General features: G+C 48.8%; 1 protein-coding gene across 4 annotated transcripts; it reads left to right on the forward strand.

Moving 5' to 3' along the window:
• The first annotated feature begins 10,456 nt into the window (after positions 1-10,456).
• Positions 10,457-21,561, forward strand: DENND6B (DENN domain containing 6B). 4 transcript variants are annotated; one of them, XM_080939189.1, is made up of 22 exons: positions 11,100-11,360; positions 13,348-13,791; positions 13,887-14,053; positions 15,635-15,673; positions 15,747-15,789; positions 16,334-16,446; positions 17,108-17,188; positions 17,747-17,852; positions 17,936-18,015; positions 18,108-18,170; positions 18,405-18,460; positions 18,984-19,106; positions 19,189-19,284; positions 19,366-19,460; positions 19,589-19,654; positions 19,983-20,047; positions 20,151-20,240; positions 20,361-20,414; positions 20,765-20,874; positions 20,957-21,059; positions 21,145-21,219; positions 21,300-21,561. In XM_080939189.1, exons 6-22 carry the CDS (start codon positions 16,366-16,368, stop codon positions 21,420-21,422), a joined length of 1,467 nt encoding a protein of 488 aa, XP_080795315.1. In that variant the 5' UTR covers positions 11,100-11,360; positions 13,348-13,791; positions 13,887-14,053; positions 15,635-15,673; positions 15,747-15,789; positions 16,334-16,365; the 3' UTR covers positions 21,423-21,561. The 4 variants fall into 4 exon arrangements, 3 of the variants coding, with proteins under 3 accessions (XP_080795313.1, XP_080795315.1, XP_080795314.1); XM_080939188.1 differs by having other exon boundaries at positions 13,348-14,053; XR_013975573.1 differs by lacking the exons at positions 11,100-11,360; positions 13,348-13,791; positions 13,887-14,053 and adding an exon at positions 10,457-10,837 and having other exon boundaries at positions 20,957-21,051; positions 21,300-21,347.
• The last annotated feature ends 3,594 nt before the right edge of the window (positions 21,562-25,155 follow it).

The raw sequence follows: 25,155 nt of genomic DNA on the forward strand, positions 1-25,155 counted from the left end.
AATGGGAGTTCATTCTTTCTTAGAGAAGTTTGGCTGCATCCTAGTTGAAGACAGAGACATTTCCCTGGGCTGTCCTGAGCTATTCTGGGTAGAACAGCCATGCACTATAAAATATGGAGCTTAATAAAGAAATACATCTTCCAAAGAGCAAGCAAGGGTGAACACTAACCAACCAATGAGGTACCAGTAAGCATCACTGGGAATCACCATTAGGGATAGCAGTCGGTGGGAAGAACCCTAACTCTGATGAGGACGAAAAGAACAAATGTCTGTCCCATACAACTGGCAAGGCGGAGGATGCACAAGAAAAGCCAGAGGTCTCTTCTGTCCTGTTAAAACTTAATATAGTGGGTGGAGGTGGATTTGGATCTGATGGTAAGTGGGAAACTGGACAGTCAACTCTGGGAACATCCTTCAATGCGACAACTACATTTCCAGCTAAGGATATTGCTCTTGGGGCCGACAACATGGCTCCGTGGGCAGTCACTCACTGCTGAGCCTGACAGTGGGAGGAATGTGACCCATAGGATGGGAAAGAGAGGTGACTGCCAGACTGTCCCCTATTTTCATCTGACCTCCACAGGAACACAGTGGCAGGTAAATATACGTTTACACACACACACAAAGGAAAGTGACTTTGAAAAATTGTTCTGTATTGTAATCCCTAGTCTTTCCCTAAAAGGGATGGTTATCTATACTTCCAGCGTTGTTATTTTGTTATTTCGGTGGTCACTAGCTACTTTGATAACTCCCGAAGCACAGCTGCTATCCCAGTGAAAAGTTTCTCATGCTAACATTAAATAGCAACACTGTCCTCTAACAGCTTGTGTGTTTTAAAAGAGGAGGAAAGGCCTTTGCACAAATGTATAACAAATAATGAAGAACATGCTAAGCCATTACATTCCTTGTTTCTGTAACCAGCGATAATGCTCGAGATACATAATCGGCATCTGTTGTCTTTAATCGTTTATGATGTACACAAAACACCCAGAACAAAGGCAAGTATTACAAAAGGACCAAAGAGTGAACTTTTTGCTAAGAGCAAAAAAGTTGCTCACCAGTAAAATGGAGAAAGCAAAGCTTACCATACAAAATTAGTGCCCCCTCAGAGCGCTGTCAGAACAGGACTAGTAGTGGCCCGAGTTGCCTTCCCTCAAGAGACCCTGGGTTTCTGTTTTAAGACAGACAGACCCAGCCAGGCACCAGAATCTCCAGAAAGGACAAATGCAGGCAGAACTGCACTTGCATACATACGCATAATCAAATTACTGTGGGCCTAAGACAGAAAAACCATAAAAGTAGCAAGAAAGAAAATGATTCACCAACATTAAGGGGAAGCAACTATAAAGTTTATAGCTAATGACTCATAAGACCACAGAACTGATAAAATTATAGAGTGTGAAGGAAAACTAAAACCTGTTAGTGGACAAACTATGGCAGAGGTGGGCTGGTCTACAGGACAGCCAGGGCTGCACAAAGAAGCCCTGTCTCAAAAAAGAAGGAGGGGGTGGGAGGAGTGGGGGGGAAGGAGGCAGAAGACCAGGGAGATAGCTTAGTCAGTACAGTGATTACTAGGCAAGCGCTAGGACCTGGGTTCGATCCCCAAAACCCACATAGAAAGCTGGGCCTAGCTCAGTGGTGTTTTGGTACACACCTTTACTCTTAACATTCTGGAGGAAAAGGCAGGCAAATCTCTGAGTTCAAGGCCAACCTGGTCTACAGATAGAGTTCTAGGACAGCCAAGGATACACAGAAAAACACTGTCTCCAGGAGGGGGAAAGAAAAAAGAAAAGCCAGGTCTAGCAATTGGGGAAAATAACTTGGCAATTAATAGCACTAGCTGCTCTTCCAGAGAACCTGGGTTTGATTCTCAGCAACCACATGTCAACCTACAATCATCTGTAACTCTAGTTCCAAGGGACTGCTGGCTTCTCCCTCACACACAAACACTTTGTTTGTTTTCTTTCTTTCTTTCTTTCTTTCTTTCTTTCTTTCTTTCTTTCTTTCTTTCTTTCTTTCTGAGACACGGTTTTCAACTTAAAAAAATAAATAAATAAAAAGGAAAGAAAGGACATGACAGTTTCTAGCTATGATGGAGGAGAAAGCTGATTGTAGATAAAAAGGAAAGCGCAGCCAGAGGCAGGACATCTGGGAGAGTCCAGAGCAGACACGCCCAGGCTGAGCTCGGCCATGTGGGGGAGGGGAAGGGGAAGCAAGAGGAGAGTGAAAGGAGCCAGGTGCAGCAGCCAGAGGCCAAAGGTACAAAAAAAGCAAATAACCAAAATGGCTAGACTATGTAGGGAAGAGCCTCTGGGGGAAGGGCAGCCCAACCCCTGTGCTAGAGAGCTCAGGGTAGAGAGGGTTGGTGTGCCAACAGTACCCTGTAACAGGTAGAGACTGGAGGATGCTGAGAAAACCTAGAAGCGGGGTCCTCTTTGATATATTCAACAGAAACCTCAGACATTTGTTCAGGGTTGAAACTTAGCAGGTGTATCTGTGTAAGCCCTGGCTGTCCTGGAACTCACTTTGTAGATCAAGATGAACTTGGACCTGGAGATCTCCTGCCTCTGCCCCCAAGAGCTGAATGCATCCTTTCCTAGCAGAAAGTTTTCAAAATGATGATTGGAATGCAGAAGAGGCTATTAGACTAGGAAGGATGCGGGGAGAACAGAAGGAGTGTGTGACCTAAACAATATATATAGGAAAATCTCATAGTGAAACTAAATTACACTAAAATTACAGTGAAATGGTGCACACCTGTCATCTCAGCAGTTGATAAGTACAGGCAGCAGCTTCAGGACTTCAAGGTCAGTCTCATCTACATATCAAGATAAAGGCCAGCCTTGGCAACTAGACAACCTGTATCAAATAAAAGAAATGGTTACTTTGTATGATTAATACATGTTAATAACTCTATTGTAACTTATAGCAGAGTTACAGTAGTAGCTAAACTAGGGGTCAACCAACCCCCACAGAGAGTAATGAAGTACTCCAAAGCAAGATTCAGTAGCATATAAAAAGGATTATGTAACAAGAACAATGGGATTTGTTTCCTTATTTGTTTAGCGCACAGAATTCAATGCAACACATTATGTTAATAAAGGACAAAACCACACATGATTATCATACTTAAGGCAGAAATGGTATTTCATATAACTTAAAGCTGTTCGTAATAAATACTCTTCACAAACAGGATGGATAGGAAATTCTGCAAGCTTATGAAAGGGATCTATGGAAACCTATACGTACTAAATATAAAACATGTTTAATGATGTTAATATTTTTCCAATAAGATTGGAGATGACAGGGCTGGAGAGATGGCTCAGCGGTTAAGAGCACTCACTGTTCTTCCAGAGGTCCTGAGTTCAATTCCCAGCAACCACATGGTGGCTCACAACCATCTGTAATGGAATCCTATGTTTTCTGGTGTGTCTGAAGACAGCTACAGTGTCCTCACATACATAAAATAAATAAATAAATCTTTTAAAAAAAAAAAGATTGGAGATGACAAAGATGTCCTCTTTCACCACTTTGATTCTGTATCGCACCAAGATTCTAAATAAAGCAATAAAACAAGAGAAAATAAATGCACATATGCATGTGTGTGCATGTGGGTGTGGAGGCCAGAAGAAAATCTGGGGTGCTTTTCCTGAGACATTATACACATTAAGACTTTAAGACAGTTTCTCACAGGCCTGGAATTCACAAATCAGAAAGGCTGGCTAGCCAGCAAGCCCCAAGGAACCACCTCGCTCCCTTCCCAGAACTAAAATTATGAGCACATGCTGCCACACCTAAGTTCTTGTTTTTAGATTTTATTTCTATGAACTGTGTTTTCATGCCTTTGGATGATGACCTTAGAGGCCAGAAGGTGTCCGATTCAGACAGTTGTGAGCTAGCTGGCTATGTGATTCGAATCCTAGGAACTACAATAATCCTAGGATCCTCACCAAGAACTGCGAGTGCTCTTAACCACTGAGCTATCTCTCTACCCTCCCATCTGCTCTCCTCCCCTCCTCCTGATGACTTTTTAGGGTTTTGTTTGTTTTAGTCTATGTGTATTGTTCATTTTATTTATGTGTGAGTGTTCTGCTGCGCGTATAGCTACATGACAGAAAGAAGTTGGAGATTTCTTTATAGATGGTTGTGAGCCACCATGTTGGGTGCTGGGAATTAAAGACAGGTCCTCTGGAAGGACAATGCTCTTAACCCTCACATTTACAAAGTAGCATTTTCCGACTGAACTATCTCTCCATATCTTTCCATATACACATTTGTTTGTTTGTTTGTTTGTTTTGAGCTAGGGTCTTTCTGTCCTGGAACTCTAGAATAGGCTGGTCTTAAATTCATATAGATCTGTCTGCCTCTGCCTTCCAAGCGAAGGGATTAAAGGCATATACATGTTCAATCACTACCTGCCCTTTTTTTTTTTTTTTTTTTAAAGTATACAAATTAGAAAGGACAAAGTCAAGCTGGGTGTGGACAGAGCGAGCTACCATGAGTCAGCAGGATAAGGCAGAATGATCTCACCAGTTAGGCCACTCTGAGCTACTGTGTGATATCCTGTCAAGTACATTAAAAAACAAAACAAAACAAGCAACCCTCCATCCCCTCCCGCCCCAAAAATCCTATCGGGCTAGAGAGATGACGTGGTGGTTTGAGTAGGTTTGTCCCCCATTGATTCATGTGTTTGAATGCTTGGTATAGGGAGTGGCACTATTGGGGGTGTGGCCTTGTTGGAGTGGGTGTGGCCTTTATGGAGGAAGTGTGTCACTGTGGAGGTGACCTTTGAGTTCTCATGTATAAACTCAAACAGCACCCAGTACTGTATTGAGATCAAGACGTAGAGCTCTTGGCTTCTCCTGCACCATGTCTGCCTGCGTGCTGCCATGCTTCCTGCCATGATGATAATGATCTAAACCTCTGAAACTGTAAGCCAGCCCCAATGAAATGTTTGTCTTTATAAGAGTTGCCTTGGTCATGGTGTCTGTTCACAGCAATAACACCCTAACTAAGAGAAGTTTCAGTGGTTAAGAAGAGTACCTTTTAAGGGCTCTGAGACTTTTCCAAAACACCCCATTCTTAGAATGTAAGACCCTAAAGACGCAGAAAAGGTTAAGGTCAGACTCAGAGATTTTCCAGTCATCCCAAGGCTATGAGATCCTGCCTGTGCCTGACAAATAAAAACAATGGCCCAGAGTAATCCTCAAAAAAAAAAAAAAAAAAAAAAAAAGGAAAAAAAAAGAAAAAAAAACAAATAAACAAACAAACAAACAAAAAAACAGAATATACTGACTGATAGCCACCTGGCCCTCTAGAAAGCCCTAGATAGGGTCCTGATAGAGCCCTAGATAGAGCTCATGCTCTAATCACCCACTTCTGAGAAACAAAACAAGGACAAAAACCCCTCAAAGTTTTGAAATATATAAACAAGGTTCTGAAAATGCAAAAGCAAACTTTTAGCGGACAGGTAAAGCTATACTGACCAAGCTGAGTTAAGACAAAACAAAAATGACGGCTTTAGGAACAGCTCCCCTACCCCTCCCTGTACTGATTTCCAAGGAGAATGCAAATTGCCAACAACCTTACTGCCAAAGTTTCTCCTCCCTTTCCTCCCCCTTCCTCTCCTCTTTCTAAAAATTATACTGCTGACCAATGGTAAAATAGTAGTTCACCTCCCTCACAAAAAAGTATAAAAGGTGTATTTTTTGAGTTCGGGGTTGACTCTCCCTGTGAGGATGAGCAACCCCATGTACATGGAATAAAAACCTCTTGCCACTGCAGCGGTCTATTGTGTAATTGTGTCCTTGGGTCGTGCTCCTGGGCTAAGATGCCTCGGGGTCTTACAACAGGCTGACTTTTAATCCTAGCACTTGGGAGGCAGAGGCAGGTGGATCTCTGAATTCTAGGCCAGGCTGGTCTACAGAGTGAGCTCCAGGACATAGATTCATGAATACATACATAAAAATAATAATCATCATAATGCTAAGTCCAAAAAATGTACTTTATACACATTGCTTTTAAAAGACTAAATAGAGACTAGAAAGATGGCACAGTGGTTAAAAGCTCTTCCAGTGGACTGGGGTCTAATTCCCAGTAACCACATCAAAGCTTACAATTGTCTAACAGTTCTAGGGGACCTGATACCCTCACATATACATATATTCAGGCAAACACCAATGCATATAAACAAAATAGTAAAGAAAATAAAGAACACTTAAAAAGGTGTGTTTGTTTGTTGAGGCAAGGTTTCTCTGTGTAGCCCTAGGTGTTTTGGAATTCTCTTTAGACCAGGCAGGCCTTGAACTCAGAAATCCAACTGCCTCTGCCTTCCAAGAGCTGGGATTTAAGGTATGTGCTACCACCACCTGGCTAGAGTTTCTTAATTAAAAAGAAAATTTATGATTTTTTTGTATTTTATAATTTTTGTATATTGCATTAGTTTCCCACTGCCACTGTACAAACTTGGTGATTGACAACACAATTATTTTTAATCTTACAGTTCTATAGGTCAAAAATGAAACTTTAGCAGGGTGGTTTATACCTTTAATACCAGCATTCGGGAGGCAGAGGCCAGTTTGATCTATAGATAGTTTCAGGACAGCCAGGTTTACATAGAAAAGAACCTGGCTCAAAATAAAATAAAATAAAATAAAAAGGTTCCTATTGACATTCCCTCATAGGTATGGGTGGTAAGACTTATTAGAACTTCAGCCAAGATTCAGCTACTCAATAGTTGTTAAGGATAAATCCATGTTCACTGTAGTTGCTGGTTATTGTTTTTTAGAAATGGTGTCACTGTAGTCCAGGCTGGTCCTGAACTCTAGGCAATCCTGACTCAGCCTCCCAACTGCTAAGATTATTATAAGCATGTGTAGCCATACATACATCTTAAAATGAATGTGTCAATGTCTTTAAGTGCCTTTTAAATTGATCTAAATGGACCTCAAGGCATGATGGTATATGTCTGTAATTCCAGGACTCCACAGATTCGGGCAGGAGGATTGTGAAACTGAGGTCAGCTTGGACTATGTAGCAAAACCTTATCTCAAAAAATACAAATAAATACCTAAATAAATACACAATGGTGGTGGCAGCAAGCACCTTTAATCCCAGCACTCCAGAGGCAGAGGCAGAAGCATCAAGATCTGTGAACTTGAGGCTAGCCTGGTCTACAAAGTGAGTTCCAGGACAGCCAGGGCTACGTGGTGGCCTACAACCATCTGTAACTCCAGTTCCAGATCTGATGCCCTCCTTTTGCCTCTGCAAGCACCAGGGGCATACCTGGTACACACAGACACAGACACACAGACACACACACACACACACACACACGCACACGCACCACTCGTACACATAAACTACTGTTTTTTAAAACTTAAAAGATCACCAACTTCAGAGCTTTGGATAACAGTCCTGACCTGTGAGTCATGGTGATTACTTGATGTTTAGCTAACTGCACATGTATCGATTACCTCATTTCTAACTTTCCAATCCCAGCCAATAAAGATGCCTACCTAGGGAACACAGACACTGACTCATCTCCACATTTGACCGCCTTGTGAATAACCTTGCCAAAACAATCCTGCCAGTGACTGGCATACTGCAGGTGGACAAAATGGGCTTGGTTCACTCGTGACTGTGCAGCTGATAACAGTTTTGTTATTTATAAAATAGTAGTTGTTTTAAATTCAACAAAATGTAATGATTAAAAAAGAGAATGATATCGTGGCTCACAAATAGCCATAAGCTCACATCCCTGCTTGGAACCTGACTACTTTTGGCAGATGGGCTGTAAGCTCATAATTTCTAGGCAATTAGAAGTCAAGTGATTAATAATAACAAAAAATGGCATTAATGGGTTTATTAATTATAAAATGGCTTTATAATCTTTTCAGCTTTGATGATGTGTCTTTTGCAGGTTTACTTGATTTTCCTGAAAATCCACATGAATTTAAAAAAAGAAACCACTTGAGACTTGAAAATTGAAGCTGATTGTGGTGGTGTATGCCTTTAATCTCAGCATTAGGAAGGCAGAGATTGGTGGACCTCTGTGAGTTCAAGGTCAGCCTGTTCTACAGAACAAGTTCCAGGACAGCCAAGGCTGTTAAACAGAGAAAACCTGTCTGGGAAAAAGAACAAAGAAAAAACAAAAGGCTTGGAGATTGTTGCTGAAGCCTGCTCTAAGTAATTTTAGAAGAGGATTTAAAAAATGAGAACATCAAAAACACACAGTATGCTAGATAGCATGGTCACTCTTTCATCCTCAGTAGCCAGAGTTCTAGGCCTTTAGGGATCCTCAAACCAAATTCGGATCTGTGGCTTCGACACAGAAAAGAATTTCAAGACTGGCCATTTTATAAAGCAGAATTTGTTTGTATTTTGAATGGAAATATCATTACTTACAGTTTAGGAGGAGGACAGCACCTCCATGACAATAAAAAAGATGGCTCTAAGACAATGACATGTAAAACTATAACACACAGTGTTAAGTACTTTTTTTTTTTTTTTAAAGATATATATGAGTACACTGTAGCTGTCTTCAGACACACCAGAAGAGGGCATCAGATACAGATGATTGTGAGCCACCATGTGGCTGCTGAGATTTGAACTCGGGACCTCTGTAAGAGCAGTCAGTGCTCTTAACCACTGAGCCATCTCTCCAGCCCTGGGTTAAGCACTTTTCACCTTCCTTACTTCCATCAGCACTGTGCTCAACTTCCAACAGAGTGAAAGCTGGAACCTAATAAAAATATTTTCATATGGGCCTAAGCACAAGGGTTAAGAGAAACAATATGGTCTGGTGGTAGTGGCACACACCTTTAATCCCAGTGCTTGGGAGGCAGAGGCAGGCAGATTTCTGAGTCTGAGGCTAGCCTGGTCTACAGAGTGAGTTCTAGGACAGCCAGGGCTACACAGAGAAACCCTCTCTCACAAAAACAAAAGAGAGAGAGAGAGAGGAGTAGTAGGTAGAGGCTTGCCATAAGCATTTGAGGGCACTTTATATGGGTGATGACAATTGCCTCTAATCTTAGCACAAGTTACATATCAAGTTGCACACCAGCCAGGACTACATAGAGACCCTGTCTCAAACAAGGGTGTGTGTTGGGGGACTCGAAGAGCATAGGTGTAGGCTTCTCAAGGAGCCAATAAGATGGATCCACAGGTATGGGCTCTGTAAGGGAGAGTTATAATTGTTTAGCAATGGCTATCTCTCCCATCTTGATGGCTCTCAGGTTGTATCTCAAAAGATTACTAACACCTTCTCCCCAGGACTGAAGAGAAGGATGGGTGGGGTAGCCTTTGGAAGGCCTAGGATGTCGATTGTTTAAAGTAAAACCAGAAACCACTAGGCTTGCCCAAGAGATTTGGTGTGTGTCCTTTCCCTGTGAACCAGGGACTCTAACAGAAAATTGCAAGTTTACAGCTGGTCAGGGAGAAAGGCCTTAGTTGTTACTTGTGCTTGGAGCAGGTAAGAGGAAGACTCTTCATTTCCCCTTCTCATGTTCCCCCCAAATTTTCCTGCCTTTCTGGCCTGCCTCATTACCACTTAATCCCCACGCTCAGAGCTCAGATCTGCAAACTACATTAATCCCAAAGGCAGCAGCATTAGCCAAAGTGGGCACACTAGTCTGGAGTGGGACTAGGTCTGGGTGGACGTGCCAACTCATCTAGAATGACCTTCAATAAAGGTGGGTGAGGATGCCCAGTGCAATACAGATCTAGACATTCAGACACAAATTTGTAAATGTCAAACATTGAGGTATTAAGACTCATTTTTAGTGTGTTTGCCTGTGCACCATGTGTGTGCCTGGAGCTCTTGGAGGTTGGAAGAGGACATCAAATCTTCTGGAAGTCCAGTTACATTTGTGAGCTGTCATGTGGGTGCTGGAAATAGAACCCCCGTTCTCTGGAAGAGCAGTCCATGTTCTTAATCACTGAGCCATCTCTTAGCCCCAAACATTGTTTTCCATTTCCACACTTGTTCCGTGACAGGGTTTCTGTGTGTTGCCCTAGCTGTCATGGAAACTCGCTCTGTAGACGGGGCACGCTTCGAACTCAAGAGATTCGCCTGCCTTTTGCCTCCAGTATTCTGGGTCTAAAGGCGTGAACCACCACAAACCACCCGTGGTTTTCACACTTTTAAAGCTGTTTGAGGTTTGTGTAGCTTGGGTGATTGTCCAGCACAAAAGCTGTGCATGACAAGCAAAAAATAAACATTATGCTCACAACCCTCGGCTGGGTTGGATACCCCTGGAGGGGGTTGTGCCCAATACAATTCTATGTGGTCCAGATACCCCTGGTAGACACCACTACACGCCCTAAGTCCCTCAGAATCCATAAACGGGCCAGGGATGACATCAGGAACCGCCCTTTCTCTCCAGCCAGATGCAGACACTAGCCCCCTACTGGCCGACCCGGGTCACGCAATTCCCATTATTGGGAAGCTCCTCCATCTCTAGACCCCTCTAACCGGCTGGGGCCTTTCTCGCTGGTACGGTCAGGCGACACCCCAGGGCGGACGCTCCTCTAGCGCCAGGGGGCGCGCGGATGCTTCGGGGCCCTTCTGGCCTGCGGCGGCAGCTCGACTGCTCCGAGGCGGCCCAGGTGAACCCCTGCGTTTCTCCGCAACGTGCCGGGTACCGCTGGAGCTGCTACCATGGAGGTGCCGGTGGGCCCGGGGCCCCCGCAAGCTGACGGAGGACTAGGCGCGACCAGATCCACGTCCTCCGGCCGCGCGGCGCGGACCGCGGAGATCCCCTGGGCTCGCTTCTCTGCATGGCTGGAGTGCGTGTGCGTTGTCACCTTCGATCTGGAGCTGGGCCAGGCGCTAGAGGTGAGCTGATGGGCTGGCTGACCCTCCAGAACTGTCTCAGTGCCTTTCCTTTGGCCGCCCGAACCTCTCCAGAGGCCCCTCCTCTCCGGACGTCCCTCCTCTCCCGATGCCCCTCCCCCTCACGCTCCTCCCTTCCCTGCCTGCACCCCTGCTGCTTCTTTCCTCTAATTCCTCCACGCCGCCCGCCGCGCGGTTTCTCTACCCGGGGCGCCCACCCTCCAGGAAGCAAGACTCTTAGCCTTTCGCCTGTAGCCTTCCTGCTTGGTCTAGGGTCCTCTTAGGAGCCTCTCTGAATACTTTGTACCCTCAGGCTGACCTTTTCCCCACTTCCTTCGACTATTGACTAGCTTAGAGACCTCCTCTTTCCTATTGCCTGTCACCTCTCCAAGAGGAGGCTCTTCCTCAGAACTCTAGGAGTCCTTTCTAGGCCAAGGAAGGAACGAATGCCTACCCATCAATGTATCCTACGCAGCACCTAACGTGGACCTTTCTCCAAAGAGGCAAGAATGCTTCCTGCCTCTTGGTAAGCTCAAGCCAGAGTCCTAGAGTCCCTCCCAACCCCCAGGTCTCACATTGGGTCTGCTGCAGCCTCCAATATCACTGGTAGTTCGCTTCTGCCTTTCCTGGTAAAAATCCCCCGTGGTATTCGTTTTTCAATTAGAATCAGATCCAGACCCTGTGAGGCCCTGCTTGGTCCCTGTGTCTTGAGCTCTTCTCAACCTTTGGCATCTGGTCACCAGCTGTGAGCAGTTGGGCTGAGCCTTAGGCTTTTGATGTGGTCTTTCTGTGGTTTGAAGGCTTCCATCCCCCCTTATCCACTACACAGAAAGGCAGCTTCTCTTTTACTAGATAAGATGAAAATATCAGCCAGGCATAGTAGCTCCTGCAAACACAGCATTGAGGGGGTGGGGGAATGGGGGCGGAGGCTAAGGCAGGATGATTAGTTTGAGGCCAGTCTGGATTGATATAGTGAGCCACAGGACCAGACCTTATTCAGAGACAGAGAGAGAGAGAAAAAAGATGATGAAGAAAAAGAAGAAAGATGGGCATTGTGGCACATATCTTTAATCTAGTACTCTGGAAGCAAAAGCATGCCGATCTCTGTGAGTTCAAGGCCAGCCTGGTCCAGGCAAAGCCAAGGCTACCAAGTGAGACTGTCTTTAAAAAAAAAAAAAAAAAAAAAAAGGAAAAGGAAAAGAAAACAACAAAACAAAACCACCAGAGGAGGAGGAAGAAAATGTTATAGGCTCAGTGAAGCCCTTGGTAGGTCCAGTCAAGATGATGTCTATGTTCTAAAGGCCCTTGACATTCAGTAGGGGGGCTGACCATCCACAGGAGGTCCATGTAGATGGAGGGGAATCAGAGGCAGACCACACTCTCAGAGGGAGCAGTGAGAGCCTAGAGGTCGTGATTGTAGCTGAGGTAAGGCTGAAAAGTGGCCCTTGAGATAACTGGGACAGCATACCTTTGTGGTTGAGAAATGTTGATATGATCTCTGAGAGGCTGGGGGTCTAAAATATCTAAACAGAAAGGTACAGTTCGTAGGAGGGACTTGAAGTCTTCTGGGAGACCTCAGCCTTCCCCACATTTTTCTCACCACACTGTTGGTTGTTGTAAATAGCACACCACTTGACAGAGGGCAAGGTAACTTACTCTTGGTTAAAAAGCCCCACTTTCTGGTGTAAAAATTCTTTCTTGGAGAATCACAACAGAAGTTGAGAGACGTTTCTTTTAACCAAAGAAAGAAAGAAAACCTGGTGTGGTGGCATATACTTTTAATCCTAACCCTCAAGAGGCAGAGGCAGGCTTATCACTGTGAGTTCGAAGCCAGTCTGATCTATATAGGAAGTTCCAGGATAGCCAGGACTATGTAAAGAGACCCTGTCTCAAATAACTTAACCTTTTACCCACCCCCCCCCAAATGCATCCTCTTGTGTTATTCTCTACAAGAGAACTATTTAGAAACTTAATTCTTTTTTTTAAGATTTATTTATTTATTTTATGTATTTGAGTATACTGCCATTGTCTTCAGACACCAGAAGAGGACGTCGGATCCCATTACAGAAGGTTGTGAGTCACCATGTGGTTGCTGGGAATTGAACTCAGGACCTCTGGAAGAGCAGTCAGTGCTTTTAACCACTGGGCCATCTCTTCAGCCCTAGACACTTAATTCTAAGCAAGTCCCAAAGATTTTTTTTTTTTTTTTTGGAGAAAGGGTGCAGGGCTGTTTTATACAGGGTATTATATATTCCAGACTAACCTCAAATTCATTTTGTATTCAAGGATGTGTGACCTGATCTTGCTGTCTCTATCTTATAATACTGGGTTGACAGGCATGTGCCACCACACCTGAGCCTATGGGGTGCTTTAGGTAGAACTTAAGGTTTTGTGCATGCTAGGCAAGCACTCTGTTAGCTATGTCCCCAGGCTAGGTTTTTTTTTTTTTTTTTTTTTTTTTTTTTTTTTTTTTTTTTTTTATTGTTTGGTTTGGTTTTTGTTTTGTTTTTCAGACAGCGTCTTGCTAAATAGACTTGGCTGCTTGGAAGTCACTCTTTAGGCTAGGCTGGCTTTGAACTTGTAGCAGTGTTCCTGTCTGCCTTTCACATGCTGGGCATACAGGCATGCATCATGATGCCTGGCCTGAAGGTAACCCTTAAAGGCTGTACGGACTTGGATTCCTGAGCCTTTGCTGGACAGTGGGGTTGGATTGCAGCTAGCTGAGTATTCTGAAATATCCTATAGCAGCGACTTGAGTCTTTCCCAATCTCCGACTAGATGGAGAAACCTGGCAGTGAGTCTTGGGGGATGGGTCATGCATGTGACCCTCGTCATGTTTGCCTGTTTTCCTCCTCATCCTCGAAATCTCAGGGTCCTTCAGGCATCCAGAGCTTCTGCCCTGCACCCATTCCCAGCCTCAGCCTGGCTGAGTTGTATGAAGCCCGGGATTGATTGTGGTATGTGGGACTGTCTAGTCCGCCTCCAGGAGATTCATCCAGGCTCAGCTAAGGATGAGAAGCAGGCAGCAAGACTGAAGGCTTTTCTGTTTCAGGTGACCCTTCCCTATGGAAGGCAAAAAGTGGCCCATTGATGCATTCATTCATCAACCAATCAAGCTCTGAGCAGCCATCACCACACAGGTCCTGCTGTGTCTGTGCTCAGCTCATGGTTCATAAAAGCAAATGCAAATGTAGGCTCTTGCCCTGCTAGAAACAGAGGGTAAGTAGTCTGGGGCCTGCAGTACTCACAGAATTCCAGCAACTGCATATGGCAGCCCTCAGCAGATGGGCGCACCAGAACCTACGTGCAAGACAGGGTATCTAGCTTTAAAGGGAAATGGAGGGGATTGGGGGGGGGCATGTGTTGGGGTTGTAGGTCAGCTGAAGAAAGAGCCTGGCTCTGCTATCTCAGTCTGTCTAGGGTGTCTTCTGGCCAGTCTATCCAAAGAAACCCTTTCCTGTGGTGTCTACAGCCCCCCAGGAGGAAGCTTTCATACTCTAAGAACCCCTTTTACAGTTTTTGGTGGTGGCAGTGGTCCCCCACCCCCACCCCAGACAAGGGTTTCTCTGGTGGCCCTGGCTGTCCAGGAACTTGCTTTGTATACCAGGATGGCCTTGAACTCAGAGATCAGCCTGCCTCTCCAGTGCTGGGATTACAAGGCATGAGCCATCTCTACCCAGTAATTTCTTTCCTTCTTTTCTTTTGTTTAGGGAGAGGGGGAATGGAGAAGGATGGTCACAGGTCCTGCCTGTCCTGGTTCTCACTATAGCTCAGGCTACCCTTCAACTCAGAGAGATCCACCTGCTTCTGCCTCTAGAGTTCTGGGATTAAAGACATGTATCAGTCTTTTCTTCCTTGTTTTGTTTGAGACTGGGTTTCTCTCTGGCTCTCCTGGAACTTGCTCTGTAGACCAGGCTGGCCTTGAACTCAGATGCAGATCTGTCTGTTCTGCATCCCAAATGCTGGGACTAAAGGCATGTGCCACCACCACCACCAGCAGCAGCAGCAGGCATAGTGGCCCACACCTATCCCAGCACTCAGAAGGCAGAGACCATGGCGGGTGGAAGAAAGAAGGAAGAAGAGGAGGCAGGGAGACTCAGGAACTCCAGTTCCAGGAACTCTAATGTCCTTCTCCAACCTCTCTAGGACCCTGCACACACACGAACTCTCGAAGGCTCTCATATGTGCACATTTGCTGTTTGTTTTTCTGAGACAGGGTTTTTTACTTTGTAGCTCCAACTGTCCTAAAGCTCACTTGTGTAGACCAGGTTGCCTTTGCTTTCATTAGCAGTGAGGCTTTTGGAGGGAGGCGGTCGCCTGACACAGAACCTTCTTCACTCTGATGGCCTCTGCCTCTAAGTACTAGTACTGAAAGCTTGTGTCACCGTTCTGGCTCTCAGTTTGGTTTCTTGTATCACCCAGGACCACGTTGAGGGGTGGTGGTGCCCACTACAGGTTGGGGTTTCCCACATCATTCACTCATTAAGAGAATGAACTACTGACTTGCCTATTGGCCAGTCTTCCCAACCGATAGTCACTCTTCCCAATGACTCTAGCAAGCTAAAGGGAAGCTAGCAAGCACACTGGGTGGGTATACACCAGGGGTGAAGGCCATGGAAAAGGGGAGTCAAGGAGGAGGAGGGTCTGACGTAAGGCAGCGTGTAGAGGAGGTGGTCACTGGGAGGCCGGAAGGATTGCCTGTCCTAGCAAACCCATGCCTGTGGCCCTGCTGAGCTGTCTTAGTGGAGCGTGTCACTAAGGCAGATACCGGATCACCAAGTGCTCTGTCTTCCCCTGCAGCTAGTCTACCCAAGTGACTTCCGGCTCACAGACAAGGAGGTAGGTTCTGGATCTCTTGGGAATGAATGTCCCCGGGAGTGAGTCAGCCCTCACTGGGTCCTGTTTGTTTCAGAAAAGCAGCATCTGCTACCTGGCCTTTCCAGACTCCCACTCAGGTAGGTGACCCCACACTCCCTGAACTGGACACCCACCCTGGAACTGGAAGGTAATTGGCAAAAGTGGAATGATGGGGCCCAGGCTGGTGGTATCTAGCCTGTCAGCAGTATACAGCCTACTGTAAGGATGGGCCCTCGAGAGAGCTCCAGTTGCAGTAAGGCAACCAGGTTCTCTAGAACCCATGGATAGCCATATATCTGATCTCATGAGGGCAATCTGGTCTCATGAGGCTGCTTCCTACCATCATGGCAGCTTCCCAGAGCACTGTGGTGTATTCTCCTGTCCCAGGCAGACTGAGTCAGGCTCCTGAAAGGAAACTGAAAGTGGTTCTCTGTGTTGATTCATCCAAGGCCCTGTGTTGTGTGTAGGATTCAGGTTAGGAGCCTGTTGGGAAACAGATCCTCAAGTCTGTTTGCCCTTAAGTGGACATTTGTGCCAACAAAGGCCAGCCCAGTGCACCCTTGAACCACAGCCCTCACCCCCGACCATGGGAGAGAAGATCCTCCCACGGTGACATGTATGGTGGGGACTGCCTCTTTTCAGGGTGCCTGGGAGACACTCAGTTCAGCTTCCGCATGCGTCAGTGTGGAGGACAAAGGAGCCTCTGGCATGTTGACGACAGGTCCTATAACAACAAGGCTCCCTTGGCACTGCAGGTAAGTAGTGGGCTGTCTCTCTGGTCAGTGTCTTCTTTCCCTTTGTGGGGGGCTCCTGGCTGTGAACATCCCTTTAAGGTCCCTGGGCTTTGTGTGATGGATGTTCTGGGCAGGGTCATCCTGTGAGGTCAATGATTGTCCTGGGGTCTCCACCTAGGCCAGCACTTACGCTGGGCACCAGGATCGCTGAAGGTGACTGTGTGTATCACATCTCTCTTGCTGGGCGTCTGTGAGGCTAAATAAGCTGTGGCTAATGAGCAAAACTGAAGGGCCTTCCAGGGGTCTCAGAGCACTCTCATATTGGCTAAATTCTCCCTGTACCCGCAGATGTCCCCTAGACTGGATTAGCCCACTTTCTGAACTAGGGAACCCTAGGTCCCCCTGTGCTAGGCAGAGGGCAGGCCCTAGTCTCAGGAGCAAAAGGCTCCTAGGATCTCCTAGAATCTTAGCACCCCCTCCCCCATCCCTTTTTTTTTTTTTTTTTTTTTAAGTCAAGCTCTCCCACATACATAGCATTGGCTGTTCTGGAACTCTCTACATAGAATGCTGGGGTTAAAGGCATGTGCCTTAGGTTTTCTCCTGAATGACCATTCCTCATGTCACCCTGGATCTAGCTAATACCCTACCTAGGTCGGCGTGACTAACCCTGCACTCCTTACAGAGGGAGCCAGCGCACTACCTGGGCTATGTGTACTTCAGACAGGTGAAGGACAGCTCTGTGAAGAGGGGCTACTTCCAGAAGGTGAGCTGCCTGCCACTGTGAAATGGTATTATGGATAGGTAGCAAATGGTAGACAGCCGGAAAAGAGCAAGCGAGGAGTCTGAGCCTCCGTGGGTTCCTGTCCATCTGCAGCCCACCTGGGTAGCAGGACCAAAGAGAAGCCACTACTGGGCCCAGTACTTCCCCAAGCCCTTCTGTACCTAGTATGGCACTTGAGACCTTTCTGTCCTTGGGTCCAGATTATCTCAGCTCCTCAGGTCTTGCTGGTCTCATCACACTGCCAGGGTAAGAAACTTAGCCAGCCTGCATTTTCCTCTGAAGGCCCCAGGTCCAGTCCCAATCCTGTTGTTATCTGGGGCTGTCTACTCTATGGTAAAGACATCAAGCATTTTCTTGTCCAATCCTAGTACATGAGTTAGGGCTATTCTGTGGCAGCTGTTCAATGGGGTGGCAGGGATGTGCTGCCCCAGCCAGATGAGAGTAAGTGAGGCTTCAGGGTTGCCATGGGCTACTGAGTTACCGAAGTGATGTCTGATGTCTGTAGCCGAATGCCCTCTGATTGGCCCTGCCTCATCACAGTCTTTAGTGCTGGTGTCCCGCCTGCCATTCGTCCGGCTGTTTCAGTCACTCCTAAGCCTGATTGCCCCTGAATACTTTGAGAAGCTGGCACCCTGCCTGGAAGCAGGTGAGTGGTCCTCAGATGTGGCCAACTTTGTCTCATCCCAGCCTTTTGGGAGGGCTCCTGACATTGGCCACCTGTGTCCACAGTTTGTAATGAGATTGACCAATGGCCAGCCCCTGTGCCTGGGCAGACCCTAAACCTACCTATCATGGGAGTCGTCATTCAGGTGAGGGCCCACTGAAGAGTAAGCAATGCTGTGTTGGTGGGTGGAAAGGCTCTACTCCCTTCCTGGCAGCCGCTTCCTTCCTTCCTTCCCAGGTGCGCATCCCATCCAGGGTGGACAAGCTGGAATCCAGTCCTCCAAGGCAGTGTGATCAAGAGGTGGGAAATGGGGTAGAGGGAGGCTGGCCTTACCTGAGTTCTGTTCCTGGGCTGGATGGTTGTCTCTGCCTCACCAGCTTATTTTGTGGGTGGTCAAGCCTAGGCAAAGCCATGGGGGTGTTTCAATATGAAGCCTGTACTGTGGGGAGGGGAATGGCAGGGGGAAGGGGCTGTAGTATTATCGTCAGATAGGGCCTTCCCCTGGGTCTGACCTACCTTCCCTTCTGTCCTCAGAATTTGCTGCCAGCTCCAGTTGTCCTCACTAGTGTCCATGAACTGGATCTGTTTAGGTGAGCCCTGTAGGGTACCACAGTCATACACTGTTGTGATACAGGGCACAACTTGCCCAGAGGCTGCCTGTGTGAGTGACCCTTGAGACACAAGAAGAAGCCTGCACCCAAGTGTGTGACTTAGGCGGAATGGGGGAAGGAGGGCTCTGTGCCTAGGGAGGTCACCCCTTTGTGCCTTTCTAGGTGTCTTCAAAGGGGCCTGGACTTTGAGATTGTCTTGTTCCATTTTGGGCCTAATAGGAGCCAGAGCTTTAGTCTGGAGGCAGTAGTTGCAGGGCCCTGGATTGGCAGGTCCTCCTGGGGCTTTGGATCTGCAACAGGATTTCCAGGCCCTCGAAAGCAGGATCCAGGTCACATCCTCTAGGCCAGCAGTTGCTCAAGTGGTCTGTCAGGACATAGGTGGTGACTCCGATGACCTGAGATGCCACTTACACTGTGACTATCCTTACGACTGTCTTTGGGAGGGGCAGTTTGTCCTCTGCTCACAACAGCACCTTTGTAACAAAGCTGTCTGACTGACCAGGTGCTTCCGACCAGTGCTGACTCATGTGCAGACCCTGTGGGAGCTCATGCTTCTCGGGGAGCCCCTAGTGGTCCTGGCACCCTCACCTGACGTGTCTTCAGAGCTGGTACTAGCCCTAACCAGGTACAAACTTTACTCATTAGACTATCATGGCTGTGCCTGGCTACCCTAGCCTCACATACTCCTTACTGCCTTCCCCCAACAGCTGCCTACAGCCCCTTAAGTTCTGCTGTGACTTCCGCCCCTACTTCACCATTCACGACAGTGAGTTCAAGGAGCTCACGACTCGAACCCAGGCTCCGTAAGTACATGTCCTCCCAACTGGGCTCACACACTGCCTGCCCTCGGCCTGCCTCTGCCTCTTCTCTTTCTCTCTCTCTAGACCAAACGTGGTCCTGGGAGTCACAAACCCTTTCTTTATCAAAACACTCCAGCACTGGCCTCATGTCCTCCGGATTGGGGAGCCCAAGATGTCAGGTGAGAAGTTCAGGGGCTATGAGTCTCACCAGCTTGGGACCTAAGGTGGGGTTCTGTTCCCAACACCTCTGAGCCCATCTTAAGCAGAGCTGTGGTACTGAGCCTTGGCTACTGGGTGTATTTCACAGGGGACCTACCTAAGCAGGTCAAGCTTAAAAAACCCTCACGGCTGAAGACCCTTGACACCAAACCAGGTCTGTGCTTCTCCCTTGGGCTGCAGCCCCATCTACTCTGGGAAGGCCTATCCAGCACTTGGTAGATTCCTCCAGTGGGCATGGCCAGGCCTTCTGACTCACTCTTTCTCTTCCTATTCAGGCCCTGTGATGGCAGGTGGGGGGCAGGGCATTGCCTTCTTTAGCAGGTCCCTTGAGTCTCAGGATGGATGGGGTGAGAAATATGCAGGGTCTGTCAAGGGAATGAATGGGGCTATAGGCAGATCAGACAACCATCTTCATCATCAGTAGAACTGTTAAGTGTGGAAGGAAGGCTGAATGGACAGCCATAGCTCTAATCTCCTGTCAGGCCTCTACACCTCATATACTGCCCACCTCCACCGGGACAAAGCACTCCTGAAACGACTGCTCAAGGTACGGGCTACTGGGTGGGGCCTGGATGTGGGGACTGGGTGGTGAGTGAAGAATGGGGGATACCAGTCGATGCTGAGACTCACTCCCCCACTTCCTCTTGCAGGGCGTACAGAAGAAGCGGCCATGGGATGTGCAAAGCGCCCTGCTGAGGCGGCACCTTCTAGAGCTCACACAGAGTTTCATCATCCCTCTGGTGAGACAGGCAGGAGTGTGCCAGCACTGCGCAAGAGGGAGACACAGAAGGGCTTAGTGGTTGTAGAGCCCGTGACAGGGCTTACGGCTCACATTCACTGTCTGTCTCTTACCCCTCCAGGAGCACTACATGGCCAGCCTCATGCCACTACAGAAGAACATTACACCCTGGAAGGTGGAGTCCAGGGACTTCTGGGAAGGGTCAATTTAGTCCCCATACCAAGAAGGGAAGTCCTGAGGCAGGTGTCCACATAGAGAGGCAATAGAGAGGGTGGCTGAGATACAGAGCCACCAGGGCACAAAGTTCACTCGGTGCCTGTCAGGCATCCCCACAGTGCAGAGAAATTAGGACTGCAAAGAGGGTCACTGGCTGACAGGACTCCTGAAGGGTTGTCCAGGGATCTGTCCCAAGCAGGGTGGGTAAAGATCTTTAGATACGTTCTCAGGGGAGGGTCCCATCCCGCTGAAAGGGAGGGCCTGTGTGCTTGGCTCTGTAGCACCCAGCTCATGTGACTTTTGTCTCAGAGCCCCCCCCAGATTTGCCCCTTCCGCCAGGACGATTTCCTGCGAAGTCTGGAACATGCAGGACCCCAGCTCACCTGCATCCTCAAGGGCGACTGGCTGGGCCTCTACAGGTGGGAAAATGTGGGGCATAGACTACCGTGGGTGCCCCCAAATTCTCTAGGTCTGCTCCTCAGCTGCCTCTCACCATCACAGGCGGTTTTTCAAGTCCCCCCATTTTGATGGCTGGTATCGGCAACGACACAAAGAGATGGCCCAGAAACTGGAGGCTCTGCACCTGGAAGCTATTTGTGAGGCGGTGAGGGAAGGCAGAGGGAGGGGACAGGTCCAGGCCCAGGGTAGGTGGGAGGCTTGGTGAGAAGAACCCGGAATGTCCCTAACAGAACATCGAGGCCTGGATGAAGGACAAATCAGAGGTGGAAGTGGTCGACCTGGTCCTGAAACTTCGGGAGAAGCTGGTGAGAGCCTCCTTGTATTGTACCACCCCGACTTGTCAGGCCAGAAGTATGTCCACCCCTGACCACCGTTGTCTCTCCAGGTACGGGCACAGGGCCACCAGCTCCCTGTGAAGGAAGTGACACTGCACCGGGCTCAGCTGTACATCGATACAGTTATTGGCTCCCTGCCCAAGGACCTGCAAGCAGTCCTGTGCCCTCCCTAGGACAGGCCCAACTTGTGTGGTCCTGGGGGCCTAAGTCTGCCAAGTTCCTTCTCCCCTGAAAGGCAGACCTCCACCAAGCTGGGGCTCCCAGCCTTGGGCTTCTACCTCGGCTTCAGCCCCCTCCCAGAACCACCTTTGTCCCAGCAGTAAAATGACATTTGGAATGACAGTCTGGTCCCTGACTATTGGGGGATTCTGTGCTGGCACTGCCTCCCTTCTTCCTGCCCCCCCACCTGTCCTCCGCAGCTGGAGGTGGGAGTGGTCTAGTAACCCTCGCTGATGTAGGTGCTTTCACCACCTGCCCCCTCCTGGCTCCCATCTGCCCACACTCCAGGATGCCTTGTGTTGGGGGTCCTTTAGCCCAGCAGGCTCAGCAGCTCAGAGAAGAAGGAGGCAGCTGCCAGGGCCAGCCCCTTTCCTTTACACCCCACTTGTTCTGGGGAGGGACTGGTACTTTGCCTAGGCAGCTACTTGAGAGGGCAGAAGCTCTTTGTCCTGTGAGGACTTAAGTCTCCTTCCTGCTGTGGTCAGGATGAGTGAGGGATGGTGTGGGGCCTGGCACCCCACTTGCAAAGGCAAGCTCAGGCTGTTCTTTGAGGTCCTAGCCACAGTCCTTGTTCCCTTTCTTGGAACACCCCCTAAACACCTGCTCCATGAACTTCACCTCGGCTGCCAAGGGATACTACAGTCCCCTCCCCCCCTCCCATGCCCGCCCCTCCCGCTGAAGCTTAAAAGGCTTCGGGATGTATGTAGCCTGATGTTATTATAGTCTCTGCTGTTTTGGCTTTAAGTACAATGGAGCCCTTGGGCAGAGGCATCTCTTGGAGGTGCTGTTCTGTGCTCTTCCTGAAGGGCTAAAATGGTCCCAGGGGCCTAAATCTGTCAAGCTTCCCTCTCACTTCAGGACCCAGAGCTGTAGCCAAACCCCAGCTAAGTATCGGGAGCCTGTAGGTGGGTCTCCTGACCACTTAGACGCCTCCTCTGAGAGACTGGGTTCACTGGGTAGCGTCAGGCAGTAACAGGGAAAAGGGGCATTCAGAGAGGGTGGACTGCACCCCCGTGATGCTCCAAAGGGGTGCTAGCAAAGTAAGTTGGTTCGGAGCTGCATGGTGAGCTTGTGCTTTCCTGTAGAGCTCCCAAGCAGCATGGCTATTTCCTGTTCTGGGTTCTTTGGACTCCTTAGTCAAACCTCAAGTATGCACTGCCTTGCCCTTCTCCACTGATCATGGCTAAGTCCAGACACAGCAAAGGCATTCCAGTGTTACTAGTTGTCAGCGCTGTGCCTAGATCTTTGTAGGTGCTCAGCTGTTTACCCTTGACCTTAACCTATGACAGCTTGCTACACTGTATCCACTCTCCAGGTGAGCAAACACAAGATAGATGCCTGAAGGTACAATAGTGATCTAGGTCAGCCCAACGCAGTATCCAAGGATGTGGCCAGTTAGAAAACTGAGCAAAGGCGGGTTGGGGTGGAGATCTTGTCATTAGGAAGAATGGCATCGACACGCCCTGGAACAGAGGTGCCAGCCTCACCACCGAGAGCCTGGTCTCTAAGGGGTCTTCGGAAACATAGCACCATCTGCTGTGTCAGCTGGAGCTCCCGGACTATGGGGACTAGCCATTTGGAGTCTGCAGAACTGTGCCTTCAGTGTGCCCAGCCTTCTATCCAAGTGTACAGTGGCCAGGTCTAAGCCTCCTTGGTCTTAGTGGCTCCACTCTAAAATGCATATCTCAAATACCACTTCAGTGTGTCTCTCGTGGTCTTCACTTGGCTTTCTGAATGAAGGCTGTCACACGATAAGCTTCAGGGTGGCCCCCATGGACCCCAGCCACCATCAGCCTAGGACCGTAGCCAGCTTCTTCCCTGGCAGTTGGTCATCCTCAGAACACTGGACATGGGAATCAGCAGATAGATTTGGGGTGGGGGAGGGAGGGAGGCAATGGACATAACAGTGCTGTCCAGGGCACCAGCCCAAGGCTGACACATAGGAATGAGGAAAGTTCCAGTCTCTGAGAGGAGCTTGTCCCAGTAACGCAGTAGACTATACAGCCTGGGGCCTTCTACCAGCTACATCCTCTCCCAGGATGGGATCAGCTGAGTCAGTAGACCTTCTGTCCAAAGTAGGCTTAAGCCCATCTCTTCCCATCCATGCCAAGGGCAGAGCTTGGGGGGAAGAAGAGACAGATGGCTCCAAAGAGGTTGTCCCCTCCCCCCAGCCCAAAGGGCCCTTACAGTTGGGATGCCTGGAGAGTGGAAAACTAATCCTGCAGTCTGTGATCCCGAGAGCTCCCTTGTGTGGCAAGTTGGAGAGAGTTGTGAGCCAGCATTCAGGAGATCTAGGAGGGTTGGGTGGAGGTCATGAGGCAGCCAGCCCCAGGGACAGACCGGAAGGACGAGGACTCTTTTACCCTCCAGCTTCCTGCCTTCTATTTTGAGCCCTACTCAGTTCAGAATACTGGCCTTCCCACAACTTTGTTATTAAAATATCTTTTTTGTTATACAATACTTGTCTTTTAATATTTTGTACAAAGTTTGCAGTCCTGTTACTCACTGGATATTTTGGAGATCTGTGTGTGTGTGGGGGGGGTGAGTGTTGAAATCACTGGATATTTTGGAGTCCCTCGTATGTGTGGGTGGGGGACAGGTGTTGCTGGTGGAGGAGAGAAGCATCTCCTGGCTGCTTGGAGATAGGGCAAGTTCATCTTCTTTAAAGAAACAGTGAAGTCCTCAGATTTGTGAAGTTTCGGGTTGAGGAGGGCATAAGAATTGGGGCAGATCCCCAAAGCTGGGGAGGAGATGCCTGAAGAAGTAGGAAGTAGGCAGTATTCAAGGAGGGCAAATCTGCGTGGAAGAGAGATATCCCAGGGTGGGTGTGAGCTGGGGGTTGGGGACTAGTCCCAAACCTTGTCCTGAGAAAGTGAGATCATTACCATGTTACTAATGCAAGGGACCACAGTATGGACGACTTGGAGGCTAGAAGTAGGAACCTTAGGATACTGTCCTACCCCATAGACATTGAAGACGTGGGTGTCGGTAAGGCCTAGATATGTTAGGCCAGGGGGCCCAGGAAGAAGGGTAGTGAGGCAGAGTTCCAGCTATGAGAACATTCCGTAGGGAGATTGAGCGGCTAGGATTCGGAAGAAAAAATCAAGGTTCGGCGCCCTCACCCTTGGGAACGGGATGAGAGCGTGGTTCGCCTGTTGCCAGTCTAGTGGTACGGTTCCTTGCGCCCCGCCCATCTCAAAGAGGACACTCGAGGCCTCGGTCTGGCCCAGCCGAAGCCACCCACTGGTGCTGGGCCGCGTGCGCCATTCAGTTCGGCCTGGGGCACTCCCGGGGTGGTGCCCAGCCTGAGCGAACTCCGCTGGTGACGACGGGGCAGTGGGAGGTGTGGGAGGAACGGGAGACGGAGACTGCAGCAGGCAGGGAGCGCGGATTGCTACAGGGCGCCAATCCCCAAGCAAAGCGGTGTGTTTAAGTGGCTCTGAGCCGAAGGAAACGCGGGGTACGCTAGGGACGCCAGCCGCCCCTTCTTCCCACCCTCTACCCCTTAGTCTTGTCCCTCCCTCTCCTCCTCCCCTGTCCTCCCCGCCCTCCTTCTCCCCTGGCGGGGGCGGGGCCGGCAGCTCCCGCGCGCTCCGGCCCCTCCTCGGCCACACAAAGGCCCGTCTCCATGGCAGCCGCGCGGGCCGGAGCGCAACGCAGAGCGCGGCCCCGGCGCCATCGAGCGAC

This window comes from Micromys minutus, assembly GCF_963924665.1.
Source record: "Micromys minutus genome assembly, chromosome: 27".
In the NCBI taxonomy this organism is placed as follows: Eukaryota; Metazoa; Chordata; class Mammalia; order Rodentia; family Muridae; genus Micromys; species Micromys minutus.